This window comes from Podarcis cretensis, assembly GCF_951804945.1.
Source record: "Podarcis cretensis genome assembly, chromosome: 8".
Taxonomy (NCBI): domain Eukaryota; kingdom Metazoa; phylum Chordata; class Lepidosauria; order Squamata; family Lacertidae; genus Podarcis; species Podarcis cretensis.
This window is the reverse complement of record NC_137177.1, coordinates 23,935,300-23,956,779: the sequence shown is the minus strand read 5'-3', so window position 1 is coordinate 23,956,779 and position 21,480 is coordinate 23,935,300. Positions and strand designations below refer to the sequence as shown.

The 21,480-nt window shown below is 44.6% G+C and overlaps 1 protein-coding gene and 1 long non-coding RNA gene across 2 annotated transcripts in view; one reads left to right on the top strand and one right to left on the bottom strand.

Annotated features, from left to right (window-relative positions):
- Positions 1–3,024: 3,024 nt before the first annotated feature.
- On the top strand, positions 3,025–13,159 carry LOC307221821. The gene is made up of 2 exons (XR_013841552.1): positions 3,025–3,065; positions 5,490–13,159. It is a non-coding gene; the product is annotated as an uncharacterized lncRNA (long non-coding RNA).
- SDC3 (syndecan 3) overlaps positions 7,199–21,480 on the bottom strand; it is a 109,968-nt gene continuing 95,686 nt past the window's right edge. The window contains exons 4-5 of the mRNA XM_079986187.1: positions 18,305–18,572; positions 7,199–15,950 (exon numbers count right to left, since the gene is read on the bottom strand). Coding sequence (XP_079842313.1) covers positions 15,784–15,950; positions 18,305–18,572 — 435 coding nt within the window. The 3' untranslated portion in view covers positions 7,199–15,783. The remainder of the gene's footprint in view (positions 15,951–18,304; positions 18,573–21,480) is intronic.

Here is a 21,480-nt window from a genome sequence, read left to right as displayed (position 1 = left end):
GGATAGGCAGGAATCATAGCTGCCCCTGCTGGAATTCAAGGTGCAGCTGTAAAAGGAGGGTGTACTCGCCGACAGTGATAAAGGGCTTTCAAAGGCAAGCTAGGTAAATTCATGGAGGGTAAGTCCAGCAATGGCTCCTGTCATGATAGCATGGTGCTGATAATGCCAAGGTTGCAGGTTCAATCCCTGTTTGAGACGGGTGCATATTCCTGCATTGCAGGGAGTTGGACGACATGATTCTCAGGGTCCCTTACAACTCTATGATTCTGTATGCAACCTCCAGCCATCAAATGGAAGTGCCTGGGAACAACTGCAGGAAAAGGCTGCTTGTGGACTAAGAAGAGGCATCTGGTTGGCCAGTGTAGATAACAGCATCTAGGATTAGATGGACCAGCAAGATTCTACTTAGGTTCTTACATTGCCTGGGAACCATTTATGCTGCAAGATGGAAGCAAATGAGAAAGGGTTTGCAGGAGGTTACCGGCAGCAAATATTATTCCAACTTAAGTGTTCTATTTTGAGAACATATAGCAGCTTTTAAATTCACACCACTGATGGGTGTTGGGAGATTAAAACATATACTTCTCTGTCTGTCTTCTGCAGCAGGCAAACCTGTAGAGTTGACAACCACCGCAACTGGAAATTTCTAGTTGTTGTTGTTTAAAAAAGAGCATTACCATCCTCAGTTGACACCAACATTTTCACTCCCCCACCCCTTCGGGGCTTGAAAACAATTCTAAATGCACTTACCTGTGAATTTTTGAACCGCCAATTCCTTATAAATAGTAAGGCACCGTCACTTCTGAAAGGACAAATCTACCACTTTTCCTTCAGTGATAGTGCTCCAGGCATTTGCATTTCAAAGAATCAAGCTGAATTAATTTCAGACGAAATGTAAATAAGGCACCTGGATGCTAATCAAGAAAGTAAACAGCAAATTTGGATTATTTTTTTTTCATGAATAAAACAGCATGTTAAGGAGGCAGCACCCTGGCAGGACATCTTGAGCTGTGTGTTCCTACAGGAATCTTTCTAACATGGGGGTGTAAGGGGAAAGGTGTGAAATAAAAGGAGGAAAGGTTCCTCCCATAACAGCAAATAAGTTTTAATAGACCCTTAACTATACAATTCTAGGTCACAGCTGGAAACCTGTGGCTACAGCTTAGTGGCAGAGTATCTGCTTGGCGCACAGAACTTCCAAAGTTCAATCCCTGGCATTTCCAGGCAGGGCTGGGAGAGGATTCTGTCTAAAGCTCTGGATAGCTGTTGCCAGTCTGTGTGCAGACTATCAGGGGACTGCCATCAGAACAGGGGAGGGAGGCAGGGGGTCGTTGGGATACAGAGAGCCTCCAAAACTCCTGAGGAGCAGTTCCTCTTCCAGCAGTGGGGAAAGCCACACCTCCAGTGGAGAAAAGAGGGAAGGGGCCAGCCAAGCGGGGAAAGGGCTCAAGGATGCTGCTGAGAGCTCCAGCGCCTCACCTCACCAGGCTGGCCAGGAGGGACACACACCACTTCCGTCGCCCAGCTTGCAAAGAGGGGTGAAACGCAGCGGCGTAGCGTGGGTTGTCAGCACCCGGGGCAAGGCAAGTAATTTGTGCCCCCTAACCCGGGGCAAGGCAAGTAATTTGCGCCCCCTAACCCCTAACCTGCCGCCGCTGCCAGCTTCTTCTTGCTGCTGCCTGGGCTGGTCGGGTGTGGTTCTCTCCCGCGCTCAGCGCTGCACTGGGCGGCCACTGCACTGTCCCTCCCCCAGATAGTCCCTCCCTCGCTCTCTCTCCGCTCCGCAACGCAACGCACACCTGGCACCCTCTCCCTCTACAGTGGGCGGCGACCCGGCAGCTCGGATCGGATTCGCACAGCCAGCACTGCAGTGAGAGTGAGTGAGTGAGCCAGGTAGGGGCAGTGAGCTGCGAGTGTGAGCGCCCCCCCCAAATGTTGCACCCGGTGCGGCTGGCCCCCCCTGCACCCCCCACGCTACGCCACTGGTGAAACGCAAGGAGGGGAGGAGGAGGCTTGGGGTGCTGAAGTTCTTATGTTGGGAGAGAAGCTGGAAGGGGCCACTCCCAGATTCTGCAAGTGACTAAGATGGACATGAACTTTGTGGATCTGCACTGTAAATAGTTTGCACAATAAAACCTGTAAAAGACAGATCGGAGTCCTGCCTGGTTACTCACGAGCAACCACCACCAGCATCTGACAAGACTATACTGAAGTAGATGTACCAGTGATCTGATTCAGTACAATGGTATCTCTGGTTAAGAACTTAATTCATTCGGAGGTCTGTTCTTAACCTGAAACTGTTCTTAACCTGAGACACCACTTTAGCTAATGGGGCCTCACGCTGCCACCACGCCGCCATTGCACAATTTCAGTTCTCATCCTGAAGCAAAGTTCTTAACCCGAGGTAATATTTCTGGGTTAGCGGAATCTGTAACCTGAAGCATCTGTAACCTGAAGCGTCTGTAACCCGAGGTACCACTGTATAAGGAAACTTCCAGCCTGTGTGCTGGTGGAACTTGGGGCACAGCCCCTAGGGAAACTAATGGATTCTGAGATGGAAATCACTGAAACAAACATTTCAGGTGTTTGCGGCAAAAAGGGGTGTGGGTTTGTACAGAGCCCCCGGTCGTTTCATGGACTATTGACCTGTACACCACTACTTTATTCTTCCCCTGCCACCAATTTTGTGGGGGGAAACCCAGGGCTACTCAGTGAAGGACTGAGTCTTAGGTAGAGTTAACAATGACGATTAAAGTTTATTTCAATCACAAACAAGTTTTTAAATATATTCGAAACGCTGTCACTCTCTTCCCTCTCAGTCCCTATCTCTAACTCACTCTGACTCCTCTATCTCCTCCCCCCCACAAAAAAGAACCAACCTATATAACTGTCAAAACCTCTGGGCTGAGCCTCAAAATCAGGTAGGCTCCGCCTCTGGGCTTTCTTATTGGTCAACCTATTAACCCTTTCTCTTCCCCAATACAAACGTATCCCCAAAGAATAGGCAAACGCCACAAGGGGGCAGGGTGAAATGGAGCCCCTGAACATGGCTGGGGATGGCAAAGGTGGGTTCACCATTTGCAGACTGCCCTGGGTGCAGAATTGTTCCAGGGCTTTATGGGAGTAGGCAGAGGCAGAGATAGCTGCTCCAGCACCTGGAGCGGCACACATGCTGTGCACCTGGAGGCGGAGCTAGCCATCCGCGGGGGCACGACGAGCCACCTGTGGGGGCGGGGCAAGCATCCCGGGGGCGGGGCGGTGATGTCACCCGGGGCAGGCCACACCTTCCTCCGCCAATGGGAGTAGGACTGTAGAACTCTGCCCCTGCAATGGCAGCTCTATCTTTCCTATCTTATCACTGATGCAAATATTTCTCTTAATTTGGAGGTTATGGAACATAGGGAACCACCTTTCTACCAAGTCACATCACTTGCCCATATAGCTCATGGGTTAGGGGACCTGTTGGCCCTCCAGATGTTGGAGGACTCTCAATTCTCATCAGACCCAGCAAGCATGGTGAATGGTTGAGGCAGTAGGAGCTGTTGTCCAGCATAATCTGAAGGGCCACTAGTCCCTACACCCCTGGTATAGTCAGTGTCGACTCCAGCATTTTTTAGGGTCCTCAGGCAAGACACTCTCCAAGCCCCACACCTCAGCTGGGAATCCTGACTGCAGCAGGTGGGAGCCTTTCTTGGGTGTAGACCCACCAGTATACCTGAAGGAGCATCTCCACCCCCATCGTTCAGCCAAGACCCTGTGGTCCAGCAACGAGGGCCTTCTGGCAGTTCCCGCACTGTGAGAAGTGAGGTTGCAGGGAACCAGGCAGAGGGCCTTCTCGGTAGTGGTGCCTGCGCTGTAGAACGCCCCCCATCAGACGACAATGAAATAAACAACAATAAACAACTACCATACTTTTAGAAGACACCTGAAGGCAGTCCTCTTTAGGAAGGCTTTTCATGTTTGATATAATAATAATAATAATAATAATAATAATAATAATAATAGCAATAATAGTAATATTATTAATAATAATTTATTATTTATACTCCACCCATCAGGCTGGGTTTCCCTAGCCCTTGTGGGCAGCTTCCAACAAAGATAAAAAAAGACATTAATACATCAGTCAAACTTCCCTAAAAAGGACTGCTTTCTGATGTCTTCTAAATGTCAGATATTTGTTTATCTCTTTTATTGTGTTTTCAATATTCTTTTGGGAGCTGCCCAGAGTGGCAGCGGAAACCCAGGCAGATGAGTGGGGTATAAATAAATTGTTGTTGTTGTTGTTGTTGTTGTTGTTGCTGTTGTTGTTGTTGTTCCTGCCTTTCATCCAGGTGACTTGAGAAATTCAAGAATAGCAATCCTAAATTAATACTACCTCCTCGAAATTCCCCATTGTTTCCTCCTCCTTCCCCTTGCCTGACCAGGCTTTTCAAGCTTTCTGCGAAAAAGGTTGCATCTTTGTTAACTTCCTTTAGCTGGCTAAACTGTTCCCTCTGCTGACAAAACCAAGGAACAACTGATCAGCCAACCCCAATGATGTTGACTACAGCTTAGACTAATTTGGGTAGGGGCAACAGCAGGTATTTCAAAGTAATCTGTCCCATGACAAAATGTTCTTTTAAAGAATGGAGGAACAGAGAGCAAATACATCACATTTGTATTTAGTGCAAAACAATGGAGATGTGACCTCCAAAAAGGAAATATTCTGTGTTACATTTCATATTCTGTTTTCTGAATGTCTGAGGCTCCCTCTACACCATACATTTACAACTATAACATACCAATGTAAATCTTGGGTGCTGACCTAGTTGGGATTTGAACCCTGGTCTCCTGGGTCCTAGTTTGACACTCTAACCACTACACCACACTGACAGCCTGGCTCAGCAAACCTATAGACCCCCAGAGGGTATTCCAGAGACCAACAGAACACTTTCTCCCTATCTCCCTGAGAGTTCTGACTTTAGAGAGGGAACTTCAATGTTGGATTCCCCTCCCACTAAGAAATTCAGTTTGATATGCATTTTCAGTATACAGTGGTACCTCGGGTTAAGAACTTAATTTGTTCTGGAGGTCCGTTCTTAACCTGAAACTGTTCTTAACCTGAAGCACTACTTTAGCTAATGGGGCCTCCCGCCGCCACCACGCCACCACCGCACAATTCCTGTTCTCATCCTGAAGCAAAGTTCTTAACACGAGGTACTGTAACCTGAAGTGTCTGTAACCTGAAGCATCTGTAACTCGAGGTACCACTGTACATTGCTTAGTAGTAGTAATGCAAACCTACCTAATTTGCACATCCTGTAAGAACATGCAAGTCAAAATATAGTCACCCTTCAAAATTCTCACTTCTCCTGAATGTGTGCAGAAAATGTATATATTAGGGGAAATTGCTTGTTAAAATGTTTATTAGGCAAAAATTGCATAGAAAAATGCGTATTGCTGGGAGAAACTGATGGGCTTCTGTGATGACTTGTTTTTTCCCAATGCAGACTGTTGTGGAAAGGATGTGACATTGAAATTAAGATGAGAAAGATGGAAAACAGAAACAGAAAGAGATGGATTCATCCATCCCTACACGCCTACTCCAGTTGCAACAGAATCATCAGCGGTCCTTCTCAACGACATCAGAGCTCCAACTTCACCAGCATCAAAAAGCACGTGTTCTGTGAGTGAATTAGGGGTGTGCAGAGAATGCAAAGGATGCAACGCCTTCCCAGTATCATGACAAACCCTCAAACTGGAGATTAAACCACAGCAACCTTTGAACTGGCACCCTTTCATTCCTTCCCATTGTTTCCAACGGGAGGGGAGAAGAAGCAGGAGATGAAAAGGAAGAAGAGGAAGAAGGCCGAACCCAGGAAAAGATGGAAGAGTGCAAGCCACAGTCAATGAGAGTCCCAAAGGGCATTGGATGAGATGGAAGAGCCAACTTTGGTTCCCACATTCCTCAGTCCTGCATCCTGAAAGAGCCCAGGGTCACTTGCCCCTTCCACCAGAAGCAATGCTAGCCAATATTTCCAAAGCGTGTCCTTTAATGTGCCCCATAGTGTAGCTTCTGGTTGCTGCGAGGCTATTAAATGTTGGCAATTGGAAATGACAGCATACCAGAACCACCAAGTATGGTCCCAAGTCCTAAAGTGGCCTGTTTCTTCAGTTTCCAGGTGTAGCTGCTATAACAATCCTGATTTCAGGGGACCGGAACTGATATCATTGGTACAATTTGGTCATCTTAGAGCTGAATTTTTTTGCAGGGTGGGGGGACTTTTTAGAAGGTATTACTTCAACTCACATCAAAACTTGATAAGCCAGCCCTGCTGTGTTTTGGGGGACCTCCTGCTCACTCTGAGTGGGACTCTGGTAGGGATGGGGGAGGAATTTGGTTGAATTTGGATTTCAGTGTGAGCCTACCTAGGTTGGACTTTCAAAAACAATATGCAAGCTGAAACACAGCTGTCCTTCAATACCTCTCAGATTTTGTGCAGCCATCCTCCTGTCAAATAATGCATGCAAAAGTGTTTATTGGGGAAAAGTGTGCCAAAAAGATTGTGCAATATACATTGTTGGAAATGACATACATTGCAGTATATGAAGTCAACTATCCATTGTCCTTAGATAGAGACGGGGGAGAAATATAATTCAGATTGCATTTAAAGGTGAACCTCCCCAATTCACACTTTTCCAAACCGTTCACAAACAAAAACACAGCCATTCATTGAAATCTGCCCTCCTCTGAATTTTGCAGAGCAGTTCTCCAGCCAAGTAATGGATACAACAGTGCATGTGTTAGGGTATATTGTGCATATAAATGCATATATTTGTGAAAATGGCATGGAAAGAGGCTTTATGTTCTGAGAAATGGCTTGCCCAAATGTGTACACAAGGCAAAAATTGCATACGAAAATGTGTATATTAGGAGAATATTGCACTAAAATTCCTACAAGCTTTGTTGAGGACTTTTTATTTAAATAAAAATAAAAATGGCATAGCGGTTCAGAAATGTTGAGAATTCAACTTAAGGTGGGGAGGGATGAGAAACCATGAAAAATAGACTGATCTGTCCATTCTTAGACATGTGCCCTGAAATCCTACCCTAATGGCACCACTGCCCGAAATAGCAGTCCACTCTACAATGGAGAAACCACATATCTTTTGTCTTGCTCCCCAAATCATTACACAAACACTCAAGGAAAGACTCCAATGTGAACATTTGTGTTTATTTTGTTCCTTTTTGTAAATGGGCACAACACATGAGTAATAAAAAAAATAGACATTACCATTACAGTGCTACATTGGCAGATTATTTTTTAATATTTTTTTAAGGTTTTGGCCATCAACTCTGGACAAAAACAATTAAACATTTTTATTATTTTTATTATTATTTGTTTCCCCACCCTCCATTCATAAAACAGACACTAAATAGCAATTTCAGCACTAAACTCTAGAAGAGTTATGTACATACAAAAAAAAAATGATTTTAAGACATGTTTTACCTTTAAAAATATTTACATGCATTGCTCCCCCGTATTAGCAGAATAGTACACAACTTGGTATTTTGCCTAACGTTAAAACTTTTCCATTATCCCGTGATTTGTAGCTCCCATAAGAGACTTGCGGAGGTATCTATTTGCTTGTCAAAACACTCCAGGAGGCAATTTTTTTGGGGGGGTTGGTGGATATCAATGCTTTGTTTTCATCTATTTATTGAAATTTTATACACGGGTTCCTATTTACAAGACAAGTGGGGCAGATTTTGTCTTTGAAGACACAGAAAACAATGAGGTTGTTCTAGCAAGCAGGCTGTTGCACTGGCAATTATTTTAAAAAAGCAGTTTTATAAAACAGTGTACAGAAAAAGAGTTGTAGCTGACTTCAGGATGCAATCCTAGCCAAGTCTACCCAGAAGTAAGTCTTAGTGAATTCAATGACTTACATCCAGGTTAAGTGATGCTAGGATTGCAGCTTGTCATACTCAAAGTAGGCCCATTAAAATGAATGGACACGACTAGCTGAAGTCCATTCATTTCGGTAGCTCTACTCTGAGTGTAACTTAGTCAGATACCACCCTCTCTTTTTTTGCTTTTAGTCTGATTTGATTGTCAATTGTAAAGATATTATATTCGATCCCAGCCACAAACACATCTACCAACGCTGCATCTGTGGCACTCCAGCTCTGGAGGCCTTGGGGAAAGAATCAAGGAAACTCCCACAGACATCACTAAATCTTGGGGCAATGACAATGTATTCAAAGTTGAACGCTAAGGGCTTGCACCTGTTATGACCTTCTGGATAAGCTTGGTGGACTCCAACTCTCATGAGCTCCAGCCAACATGCTCAATGATCAGAGATGATGGGAGTCCAATAACACCTTGAGGGCATCAGATTGAGGAAGACTTCTTTAATCAGATGTATCAGGAGAACCTTTCACCTTCCACTGGATTCCAACCCAGACCAGCTCCAGCCATGTATGATGGAATTTGTAGTCCAGCAACATCTGAAGGGCCACAGATTTGGCTCCTATATAGTGTTCATTGTGTGGCCTGGCCATGAGGCATATTTAGGCTGCCGTCCTGCACCTACATTAAACTCAGTGGGATTTATTTTCCAATAGACATGTGTAGGATTGCACTTTAAGGAAGATGCTTCAAACAGAGACTTGTGTATCATTAAAAAGTCCACAAATGATCTTTATTTTTATAGATATTATGAAGTTGGGGGTACCATTTCTAAAAAATTGCCTCATGTTCCAAACTTTATTGATTTAGATCTAGGAACACAAGATGAACTTTAACTGAGCCAACCAGGTGAGGTGGGGAATCCCCAAAGTTTGAGGAAGTACAAAGAAATATTTAGGGAAGGGGAACACAAATAGAGAAATGATATGAGCGAGAAAGACTGAACATTGCTGGCTAACAGTCAGAGAGCTGGAAAAGGAAAAATGGAAATACGGAAGAAGTGGGCATAGCTGTCTGGCCGGAACCCTGAACAGAAACACTCCACACTGCAACATTTTGTTACAGGTCCTTGTGCATCTTAATAGTGATTTTGACCTCCTGGAAAAGGAACTGGAGCTTCATCTACCCTTGTCGGTCATCTGCTCGGCTGAGCGTCTTTGAAAAATTTAGATGTCCTGGTGCCCACCAATATAAACAGGGTTCTTCCTTGCTTCTGTACACATTTTAAATTAATATTGTGTGTGTATCTATATGTACATACAAAAAACATGTACATATATACATTAACTACATACATATACATACACACATATGCATACACACACCGTAACATATTCACATCATCCCCAGAGTCAAACCTCTGCCAACTGGAGGTGGTTGGTATCCATTCAGTAGGGTTGTAGCAAAGCCCCTTGGTTAGACTCAAGCAAAACGTTATGTAATAGGAGTGCAGTGACCTTTCCCAAGAAACTGAAGGCCTTCTGAAGTCTTCAAGCTAGGAGAAGAGAGCATCCCATTAATCTTTAAGTGGAGCAAAATTGCCAATTAACTTTGGTTGGTGGGATGAAAGGAGATCATGCTTTGTTGCAGAGATCATTTTTGAGTGGGAAATTTCAGCCAGTATCTAGAGGATCAAGATAAAGGATCAAGAGGGGAGAAGGCAAAAAGCACACAAGAGCTGGCAACACTGGCTGTCGTGCAACCATCAACCTTCATCATAGAAAGTCAATGGATTTGCAGGAGAAGAATATTTTACGTTTCCAGAAAGAACATTAGATATTTGATTGCTAGGGAAATACAATTGCTTTGCAATAGAAAAGAGGTGGGTAAGTTTTGGCCCTCCAGATGTTGCTAGACTACAACTCCCATTATCCTTGACTCTTAACCATGCTGTCTGGAGCTGATGTGGCTTATAGTTTAACGACACATGGAAGGAAGCAGGTTCCCAGTCTTTGCAATAAATGCATGCTTTGAGAAAGAGCATCTAAATTGTGGAGAACGGATCCATTTTTCTCCACATTGCAAAGGCACCAGAACACTGCAGACCACTATTTCAAAGCCAGAAGAATATCAGAAAGAATTCAGGATGTTGGACTGGTTTAACTCCAGTTTCCCTTTGCCTGTTCACTTTGGCCCTTAGAAAAAGGCTAACAGCATAATCAGTAATCCCAGGACAGACCAAAGTGTTCAATGAGCTGTGTATGCTTTGGTCATTAAAACTGCTCAGATGTTATATAAACAACTTTTGAGAAGCACTTCCAGGTATATGTGAGTTGCTTCTGCTGATGTTTATTCCATTTTTAATGTACCTTTCGGGATCACATAGAAGTAAGGTAGGCAAAGTGGTGCATCTCCAGTTGTTGTTGGACTCCCAACTTCCATTAGCTCCAGCCAATGCTCAGGAATGATGGGAGATGGAGTCCAACAATGTTGGCATGACACCCTGTTGCCTACCCCTACAGTAGAATGTTTGTGAAGAAGACATTTCCTGGTATGCGCTTTTTGTCTTTGATGAGCCAGGGAGTGCAAGCTTTAGCTGCTCAAGGAACTGATTACAATATACACCCTCCTTTGTTCAAGGAGAAAGGTCCTCATCAATATACAAAGCACTTGAGATCAGCATTCTTCATTTCAGGAAAGGAAGTCATCCCTGTTTGAATGAGTATATTGGAATGAATGAGGACTACTGTGTGGCTCTCTAGGCAGAATGGCATGCTTCACAGCATGCTGTATTTGGATTGCCTTCCTTTATCTTTTAATGCCTTCCCCCAACCAGGTACCTTTCAGGCTAACATCCTCCCTGACCATTGGCCATGCTGGCACAGTGGCACACTCAGAAAAAGGACATCTTTGCGTAACAAATCACTTTTGTTTCAATTTCCTCATTTCGCTGAGCTGAGTTTTCACGGTGTTGTGGAATCAATCAATCAATCAATCAATCAATCACAGAGATTGATGAAGTTCCTTCCTCCAATTTAATCAGCCATGTTTCTATATTTACAAAGAATCCCCTTTTCTAATGTAGTAAAGGAGTCGAAACCTGTAGAAAATTAATTTTAGAACTTTGTGTTGGAACATTTCCATTAACTCTGCCACAGCAAATAGGCATGTTGTGTTGTCAGATAACAGCGGCAATAGCAAAGTTTGGTGACCAAAGTGTGTCTTTGATTGCTACCTGCGTTAAGAGGCATTCTTATTTTAAACATGCACTGTTTCTCTGGGATTAAACACATAAAGGCATCTCCCCTGCCCCTTAAAAAGTAACTGTTGTAATGCTCACCTTCTGTCACTAGGTGTCGCTAAAGTGCAGTTGTGTTCAGCCTTAGCTTCTTATGGAAACAACACTACAGTGGCACCTAATAGAATGTGCATACTCTTAGAAAGAAGGACAATACCTTGGAAACAGCTGCTGCTTCATTGGCTTTTAGGAGGACCTAATAAACCTCTCCAGTTTTCCAAGAGACGCTAGATTTTTTACAAAGAAATACAACTACAGAAAAAGCTGCATCAGACTGCAAGTGACTACTGATGAGAATTGCTACTCCAGAGTTATGGCAATATGTCCTTTTCATGAGTGTGAGTACCAATAATCAAAACTCACATGGATAAAAGTTAAACTCAGATCCATCAATGCATAAACTCACCCAGAGTCTCAAAGTGTCACAGATACAGCAAAAGCATTACCTAGTTTCTGCATTTATAAAAAAAGAACTCCTTAATAAAATCAAGATATTAAAGAGAATTTTTTTAATCTCTCCCCCCCCCGCATGAAATTTCCGGCTTTTACTGCCAGTTACTTAGACTTTGTCTCCTTTTCTGCATGCAAACTAGTAGGACCTTGCAGTGCTTTAGATATATTACAAAGGCTGAAGTCTTTAGGCACAATTATCAGGGAGTGAGCCCCATTTGAATGTAGTGAGGCTTATTTCTGAGTCAGCATGCATGGAATTACATTGGAAATCAGTGTAAAAACCATTAGAAACCAGACACAAAGATGCTCCTCAAGAGTTTCTAATCTGCATGCATGAGGATAATTGGTGTAAAGCTGGAAGAATTTTAAAGACACCCAGGAGTTCAAAGTAAAAGTGACAAGATTATGGAAGCATTGGGTTGGATCCAACTCACTTCTACTCAGAGTAAATCCAATGAAATTAATGGACCGAAATTTGTCATACCCATTAATTTCAGTGAGTCTACCCTAAGAATGATTGACATTGGATACAACCACTGAAATTAATGGGGGTTGGAACTAACTCAAGAGTAGCCAATGTGGTTCCCACCAAATGTTGAATTCCAACTCCCATCAGCCCCTGCCAGCATCGACAATGGTTTGTGATGATGGGAGCTGGAGTCCAATAATATCTGGAATGTACCAAATTGGCTACTGCTGGGCTAAACTGATTTAGTAGTTTCAATCACAAAAGCTCAATGATGCTGCTTTCATTTCCTTTGAGATATTAACATTCAGCAGGAAATATAACCTACAGGTAACCAATGCTGTTGGACTACAACACCCATCATCCCTGACCATTGGCTATGCCGACTGGGGCCGATGGGAGTTATAGTCAGGCAGCATTTGGAGAGCACTGTATTGGCTAGTGCTAAGCTGACCAGAAGAAACATGAACAATGAGATTTGTAGCTGTAATAGAATAATAGGATCGGAAGGTTATTGCCAAGATCTGCTGGTTCAGCTAGGCTGGAATGAATTATGGTTATTCATTGCACAACCTGAGAATCTACCATGAAGCCTTTTCCTTCAGCACATGGGCGACATTTTCAAAGTTTTCTGAATGGGAGACCAGCCCCCCTTATTCACACACACCAAGGCAGCACAGTGCTGGCTACGAGTAAGCAAGACAGGCAACTTGACTCTTTGGAACCAATTCCTACATGAAGGCAAACTGCCAACCTCATTCCCCTCCCATTGTTGATTAGTGTAATGGCAATATTGATGGTGGGTTGGGGTTGACATATCTGCATTTGTTCAGCATTACCACCTTGGGATTCCAATGTACTCTTGCCCCCCCTTCCCCCCCTTTTTTGCCTTAACACAGAGAACAAAAATACTGTTGGGTCAACTTTGCTCTCACTGTGGTTTGCTGGGGGGGGGTATGATCTGTTTGCTGTTGTTCATAGATGTGCATGCACACTTCTCCATCAAAACTTCCAGAAACAGACAGCTACACAGCTTCCCATCCTCAAAAACCCCTAATTATTTCTAGAACAATTTTTCCCCCTCCTTGGCGTATATCATCCTGCATACTTACCTGGGAATTGGTCCTGCTGAGTAGGCGTTCTTAAGATTGCAGCAGTTCTCTTCAGATATTCAAAATAGCATGTGAAGGTTTAAACCAGGCATAGGCAAACTCGGCTCTCCAGCTGTTTTGTGACTGCAATTCCCATCATCCCTGACCACTGGTCCTGTTAGCTAGGGATCATGGGAGTTGTAGTCCCAAATATCTGGAGGGCTGAGTTTGCCTATGCCTGGCTTGAACTATGCAGCAAATTGCAGGTACTACACCCCCACATCCCCAGTGTGCTCCGCTCCCATATCCCCCTCTCCCAACTTTTGCACACTGAGCATTAGGTTTTGCTTGAACATACCTTACACAGAGTCGGACGGTTGGTACATCCAGTTCAGTATTGTCTATGATGGCAGCCAGCAGCTTTCAGGGGTTTCAGATGGGAGTCCTCCTCATCCCTACCCAGAAATGCCAGGGGTTGAACCTGGGACTTTCTTTCTGCATGCAAGTAAGGTGCTCTACCACAAAGCCATGGCCCTTCCCCAATAGTTAGAATCCTCCAAGGTTAGAATCCTCTACACACATCTCAGTTGCGTATCCTGATTGCACTAAATGTGTAAAAATCAGAGGTATATCCAATACTCATGGGAACATTGTGGGCAGGACCTGCATGCATGCCCCATTCTAATCCCAAATCCTATACATATGGACTCAGAAGTAGGTCCCATTGGCTTAAAGGGGGCATATTCCCAGGGAAGTGTTGATATGATCACAGCCTAAGTTAAATGTATTTTGTTGCTATAAGTCAGCTGTCTTAAACAACAGCTCCCATCATCCCCACCCAGCCAATGGGAATTGTTGTCCAAAACACCTGGAGGGCACCAGGTTAGCAAAGGCTGCCATATGTTCATTCTGCTACTTCCTTTACTGGTTTTGCCAGCCTGCTTTTTGAAAAGTTAAAGAGAGTTCCCAGCTTTCCTTTGTATATCCAATGTGCCAAGCTCAGTAGCAACTTTGTGGCTCAACTCTGAATCTTCCTCTGTTTACTTATATATCTCTGAACTGTGACCATCTGGCCTGCTGCTCCAGCCAAGGTGTGTATACAGCATTCAGTCAATGCAATTTGAAGGGGCATTTGCCAGTACATATTGGCACCTTGCAATAGCATCCTATTAGTGATGCATAATTTAAAACACCCTTATCACCCATTGGTGGTTTTCAATTGCATTTTCCCCGCCCATATTGGTTTTTTTTTTTTTTTTTTTTTAGTACCCTTGGCTTTCTGATATGTAAGAGTGAACATTCATCTTTACTTGCCTTCATTTTTATTGCATACAGTTCAATCGCCAATTTATCCATTTGGTCCCTCTGTGGCATTTGGGCCATAGGTCATCTGCCAATCTGTGGGTCGGCACTACGTTGCCAGTGAAAATGTTACATCTGCTTTAACAGGGAAGGTTTGGGTGAAATGTCACACTCCCCAGTTTGATGCTGACCTACAAATTCCTGCTTTGGAGATGCAGGTTTCACCCCAACAGTTGAGCACTGGTGTTTATTAACTTTTTACCACTTCCATTTATTTACAGAGTTATATGGAACCAAAGATCTGCTGCAGCAGATCATGGACTCATGTTGTCCTTCTCCCTTCCCCCATATTCCCCCATACCCTTATAAAGAAGGAAAGGACCCACACCACTGGTTGAGAAATGTGACACATTATCTATTTCCTACAGACTTCAGAAAAAAGCTTGCCTTTTCCACACGTATCCCTGTTTTCCCACAAATAATGTCTTAGAAAAGTGTTTCTTGGTCATCTGCCTGAGCTTGCAATACCATGCAAGTTGAGTCTTCAAGGTCACAGTGAAAGCCAGCTGAATGAATCTGGGCATAAGGTTTAACCGGAAACCTCTGCAAGCCTAGGATGGTCCTTCTGTAGGGAGATAGTTTCAAAGTGGAGGTTGTGAGTAGGAATGGGAGGAAGGGAGGTGCTCTCAGCAAGGAAACAATGCACAGCTGGGAAAAGGTCTCTCTGTGGACCATGTGAGATCTCCAATGAAGCAATTAAAATGTCCATCGCAACTGACTGATTGCAGGAGGGAGCTGTGAGCAGCCTGGATGATCAGATGTTGTGTCTCCTTGCACTTGTAGTCGAGCGGAGTCAGCGAGTCAAAAAAGATCTCGCCTTGAAGAGTGCTGCAAAGTGCCAGAAACCAAAACTGACCACCTCATTCGAAACAAAAGAAGTCAAGGCTCTAGACCTGAGGGAGGTGTGAATTGAGACCGTTCCTGGCAGAGGTGCTAACTCAAGCGTTCATCCAGCCAGGAGTTCACTCTTTGCTCCACGCTCTGATGCTTTCTGATTCAACCTTCCCCTTTCCTTTTTAAAAGCAAATAACATACATGATACTTTTTTTAAAAAACTGTCGGTTTCTTCTAGGCTTCTTTGTTAAAATTCACAGACTTGATTAGAAGAGAGAGAAAAGAGGCTGGGTGAATAATAATAAGAGAGATTTTTTTGTTTTTTTGTTTCTGTTTCTTAAAAAAAGGACGGCATCGGGACAGAAAAAGAGGTGGCGAGGCACTGATTTATGCATAGAATTCCTCCTGCTTGTCGGGTTTTTGGTACGTGACACTCGCCTGCTTTGGCTCCTCCAAGGTATAGCTCCCCTCGTCCTTCTTTTTCATCCGGTAGATTAGCAGCATCACCAGGAAGGCAGCAAAGAGAGCTCCAACGACCCCGCCCACAATCACGGCTGTAAAGAAGACAGCAGAAGATGCAGAGTCAGTAATATCTCAGAAGGATGTGCCCCTCCTCCAGGACAGGGGTGGAGCAGCTCAGGTCCAGTAAGCTCAGACTCTCCTGAGGCCATGCCCCTCTTCCCCCCAGGGCCACACTCCTCACCAGCCTTGTTTTGCACCTTCCTTGGGCCCTTTTGTCAGGTTGAAATGAAATGCGTCCTTGAACATGGACTATTACGCTCTCGCTTGCCGGGATAGCAGGATGGAGATGGGTGTGGGTGGGTGTAGAAACTACAAAGGTAACATTTACAGTCCTTTTTCAAAACTGGAAATGGCTGGGATTAAATGGGGAACCTTCTGTGTGAATATTCACAGACTGAGCTTTTTGGTCCCTCGCTATCTGAGGCAGCACCATTTCAGGGGGGGGAAGTGGGGGTCCTATTCCAGAATGCTCCCCTGGTATACCTTGATTCTTGGTGAATTCGAGACCACCTCCTGCATGCTATTTTCTATTTACATGGAGAGTGTTTTGTTTTGTTTTGTTTGTTTTAAAAAAGTGGACAGGGGAGCAGCATTCAAAATGGCAACACACACACTGCAATCAGTAGTGGTACAATCCATTCTAGCATGTCAAAGCCCTCTCTACTGCATTTGTAAGTTATATTCAGATGTGGGAAATATTGCATTAGTTTTGCTGATCTTAATGCTGACACTTCCAGTGTTCCTTTTCCAATGCAGTACCTGTTATGGAACGGTGTTTTTTTTTTTTTATCAATATACCAGCATGTTACACTAAATTTCATTTGCCACTCACCCTTCTTTTCCGCATATGCGTGTTTCTGTTCCCCCGTGAAAACAACAGAAAAGAACTATAGACCAGTATACCACCCCAAATTCTGTCCCTTTACTCCTGTGATTTTTCTGGACGAATGTTTTGTTTGTTTTATCCCCCTAGAAGTTATTAACCTGGAAATGAGTGCTAAACTTTTGCTATATTCCACTATATTTCCAGAAGCGGTTTTTATGTCTCTGGAAAGCTCAACTACAATGCAAAAATTAACAGTTCAGGAAATGTCAGGGAAACAGAATAAACTGTCCTATGAATGCAGTCATAGACTAGATTGTAAAGAAACCTATGGAGGGGAAGATACCTATTAGCTGCTATTAGCTGTGGTTGTTAAATGGAACCTTCAAGTCCAGCGGCAGCATGACAATCCCTTCATTCCAATTGCACACACACACACACACACACACACACACACACACAGACAGACACACAAAATGCAATTGGAAGCAGTGCAGGGGGTTGCAAACAGTGAGGAAGGGATATTGCCTTTATGCCCTGCTTCTGGGCTTCCTAGAATAATCTGATTGGCTGCTGCAGGGAACAGAATGCTAGACTGGAAAGGCCATGTGAACTCATCCAGCAAGGCTCTTCTTAAAGTTCTTCATTTTGTCATCCAAAAGACCGAATTGAAATAAGCCAAATAATGAATTGGTAAGCAAGGAAGCAATTGGGGACATGTGGTGGGCATATGGTCTGAAGGAACATGGGGCCACCACCTTGCTGAAGCTAAACAGGTCTGGGTCTGCTCAGTACTTATTTGACTGACCACCAGGAAACCACATCTACATTGTCTTGGGTTCCACCATGGCATAAAGGTGGGATAAAGGTAAAGGTAAAGGTACCCCTGCCCGTTCGGGCCATCTTGACAGACTCTAGGGTTGTGCGCTCATCTCACTCTAGAGGCCGGGAGCCAGCGCTGTCCGCAGACATTTCTGGGTCACGTGGCCAGCGTGACAAGCTGCATCTGGCGAGCCAGCGCAGCACACGGAACGCCGTTTACCTTCCCGCTAGTAAGCAGTCCCTATTTATCTACTTGCACCCGGGGGTGCTTTCGAACTGCTAGGTTGGCAGGCGCTGGGACCGAACGACGGGAGCCCACCCCGCCGCAGGGATTCGAACCGCCGACCTTTCAATTGGCAAGTCCTAGGCGCTGAGGCTTTTACCCACAGCGCCACCCGCGTCCCTTAAAGATGGGATAGAAAACATCAAAAGACAACTAACCTGCTTTTAAAAACAAAAAACCTCTGCTCAAAGACTATATATATATATATATATATATATATATATATATATATATGCATAACAAGACAGAATCAGTAAAATGTAATTATAAAGCCATTTTAAACAGGTATGGGGAACCTTTGGTCCTCCAGATTTTGCTGGATTAAAACACCCATCATCCTTGCCCATTGACCATGCTTGTTGGGGATGATGGGAGCTGAAGTTCAGCAACATCTGGAGGGCCAAAAGTTCCCCAGGCCTGATTTAAAACACCCATTTCACCTCAGAATAAGTACCTACCTATGAGGACCTCTTTCCTTTCCAGGATGTTTTTCTGGGGGAGCTGCGCAGCCGAGTTCCCGGATTCTATTGTATTGTCTACAAGCCCCGGCTCAGCATTCTTCCTCAGCACTGGCCCGGCTGCTGGGGTAACCAGGGCAACCACTTCATTGCTGAGCTCTGTCTGAGCTGCCACCTCCTCCTCCTCACGGATTTCAAAGTCCCCGCTGACGGGAACTTCCAGTTCGTTATTCATTGACGTGGAAGGGGTCGCATCCAGAGGCTCTCCCTGCGAGAGAGAACAGAGAGGACTGAGAGAGGAAAGGAGGGAGAAAGGATGCTCTGTTGCCTTCACGGAGCAAGAAAGAAGACACATCTGTGGCAGGAATGGGGAAGCAAAGGTCCTCCAGATGCTGGTGGACTCCAACTCCCATGAGTTATCTCTCGCTTGGACGACTGCAATGTGTTCTATGTGTGGCTACCTTTGAAGGTGACTTGGAAACTACAACTAATCCAGAATGCGGCAGCTAGACTGGTGACTGGGCGCGGCCGCCAAGACCACATAACACTGTTCTTGAAAGACTTACATTGGGTCCCAGTACATTTCCGAGGCACAATTCAAAATGTTGGTGTTGACCTTTAAAGCCCTAAGTGGCCTCGGCCCAAGATACCTGAAGGAGCATCTCCACCCCCATCATTCTGCCCGGACATTGAGGTCCAGCGCCGAGGGCCTTCTGGTGGTTTCCTTGCTGCAAGAAGCCACGTTACAGGGAACCAGGCAGAGGGCTTTCTCAGTAGTGGCACCCGCCCTGTGGAACGCCCTCCCACCAGATGTCAAAGAAATAAACAACTATCTGACTTTTAGAAGACATCTGAAGGCAGCCCTGTTTAGGGAAGCTCTTAATGTTTAATAGATTATTGTTTTCTAATATTTTGTTGGAAGCCGCCCAGCGTGTCTGGGGAAACCCAGCCAGATGTTTGCCTATGCCTGGTTTATGCTAATATGTTTCTGTTTAGCTACAATCTGTACTTGGTTGCCTTATTAATAAATCTGAAATTTGTTTGCTTATTGATAATTTAGAAGTGTTTCCAAACCACTGAATATTTTGTTTAATGATGTCTAAGCAGTGTACACTACGTACAATAGAAGCACAATATCCGTTAAAAGAACCTAAGAGCATAAAAGCCATGGTATAAAAACATACAAAAGCAAATAAAATGAGATAGGAAGGATCCGTGCACATAGAACAGATTGCAATCTGGTGGGTCAGGGAAAGTCTGGGTCAAAAGAGGTCTTCATAAGAAGAAGAGAAGAAGAAGAAGAGTTTGGATTTGATATCCCGCTTTATCACTACCCAAAGGAGTCTCAAAGCGGCTAACATTCTCCTTTCCCTTCCCCCCCACAACAAACACTCTGTGAGGTGAGTGGGGCTGAGAGACTTCAAAAAAGTGTGACTAGCCCAAGGTCACCTAGCAGCTGCATGTGGAGGAGCGGAGATGCGAACCCGGTTCACCAGATTACGAGTCCACCGCTCTTAACCACTACACCACACTGACTCTCTGCTGAGGCAGCAGTAATAGGGAAAGGACCATAGTTCTGTGGGGAAGAATCTGCTTTGCATGCAGAGGGTCTCAAGCTTAGTCCCTGGCATCTCCAGCTTGGGCTAGGAAAGATCCTGTCAGAAATCCTGGGCAGCCACAATGGTATGACTCAGAAGAAGCAGGCTTCCTGTTTTGCGTTCCTCTTACATGAAACCGCAAAATCTAGGGCAGGATCTAGCAGAGGCCAATTCAATAGGCACCTCTATGTGGGAACAACCCCAAAAACGACAGAGAATGAATTAGAAAACTTTTTTAAAAATAATAACTTCACCTTCAACCCTCATCATTCAGTGGTTCTTTAACAGAAGAAGATTCTACCACCCACACTGCTTTTTCTGAGTCAGACTCTGCACTTTTATGAGAAAACTGGTTGGAATCCTCTCCCAAAGCCGCTCTCATGCTCTTCTGATTTATTATTATCCTGGGCAAATAAGAAGAGGCAAAGTTGAGGGATCTTCACAGGGAGCATTTTTTTGAATGGCATGGAACTGCCTGTTACAGACATTGGCCGGCAGGGGGAGGCAGAGACTAATGGCTTCTGGACACACCCACCCCTGAAATAAGGCTTTGCATGTCAGGAATCCAGGGCATCTGATGAGAGAGAGACAGAGAGAGAGAGAAGTTGTCCTGTGAACATAATGACCCAAGAAAAGTGAACCCTGAAGGAATCAGCTATCTCAGGTGCAGGAGATAGGCTATTTCAAACAAGAGTGGCATTTTAACAAATAGATTTTTGGAAAAATGAAGAAGGAAGGAAGGAAGGAAGGAAGGAAGGAAGGAAGGAAGGAAGGAAGGAAGATGCCTCCGTGCAGAGGAACACCTCGAGCCAAAGACTGGGGTCTCAGTGGTGTGTGCAATGTCACACGCGTGGCGTGCAGTGCACAGCTGCGACATTGCATGCACGACACGCATTGCACACCTGTGACTTCACACAAGCAATGCGCTTATCACTGGGAGGAGGCGTGTCATCGGGAGGAGGCCTTGCCCAGTCCCACACAGCTTCAATGGCTATAGCTCCTTCTCATGCACACTAAGGAAGCACCTGCATTCGATGCTGCACTTGGCTCAGCAGTTTGGCCTCTTCCTGGAGCCCACTGCTAAGGAATATTGAGGGGACTGAAGATGCCTCTGCCCCCTAGAGTAGGCACGCCTGCCTCCGTGTAAGATTGGGGTAGGAAGCCCTCCAGATATTGCTGGACTACAACTCCCATCATCCGTGGCCAACAACCATGCTGGCTGGGGCTGATGGGAAATGGAGTCCAACAACAACAACAACAATTAATAATAATATGTATGTATGCATGGAAAATGACACTAAGGGTTAAGATAAGGCTCGTGTGAGTCATGTGCCACATCTGCTGTGGATCCACTCCTTTTCTGGAAAGGCAGGCCAGCCTTCAAAATGAATTGTGCTTCAGAGCAATGATTCCTTCTCGTTTTCAGGAAAAACAGAGCACAGTCTGCTCATCCCTTCTGCAAATTGTGGAGGTGATACTGCCTCCATTTGCCAGGAACAACGTTTCAAGTTTGTTGTTGGGGTTTTTTTAATAAAAAAAGATAAAGTTTAGTAAAGAAAGCACTAGGAGAGCTTTCCA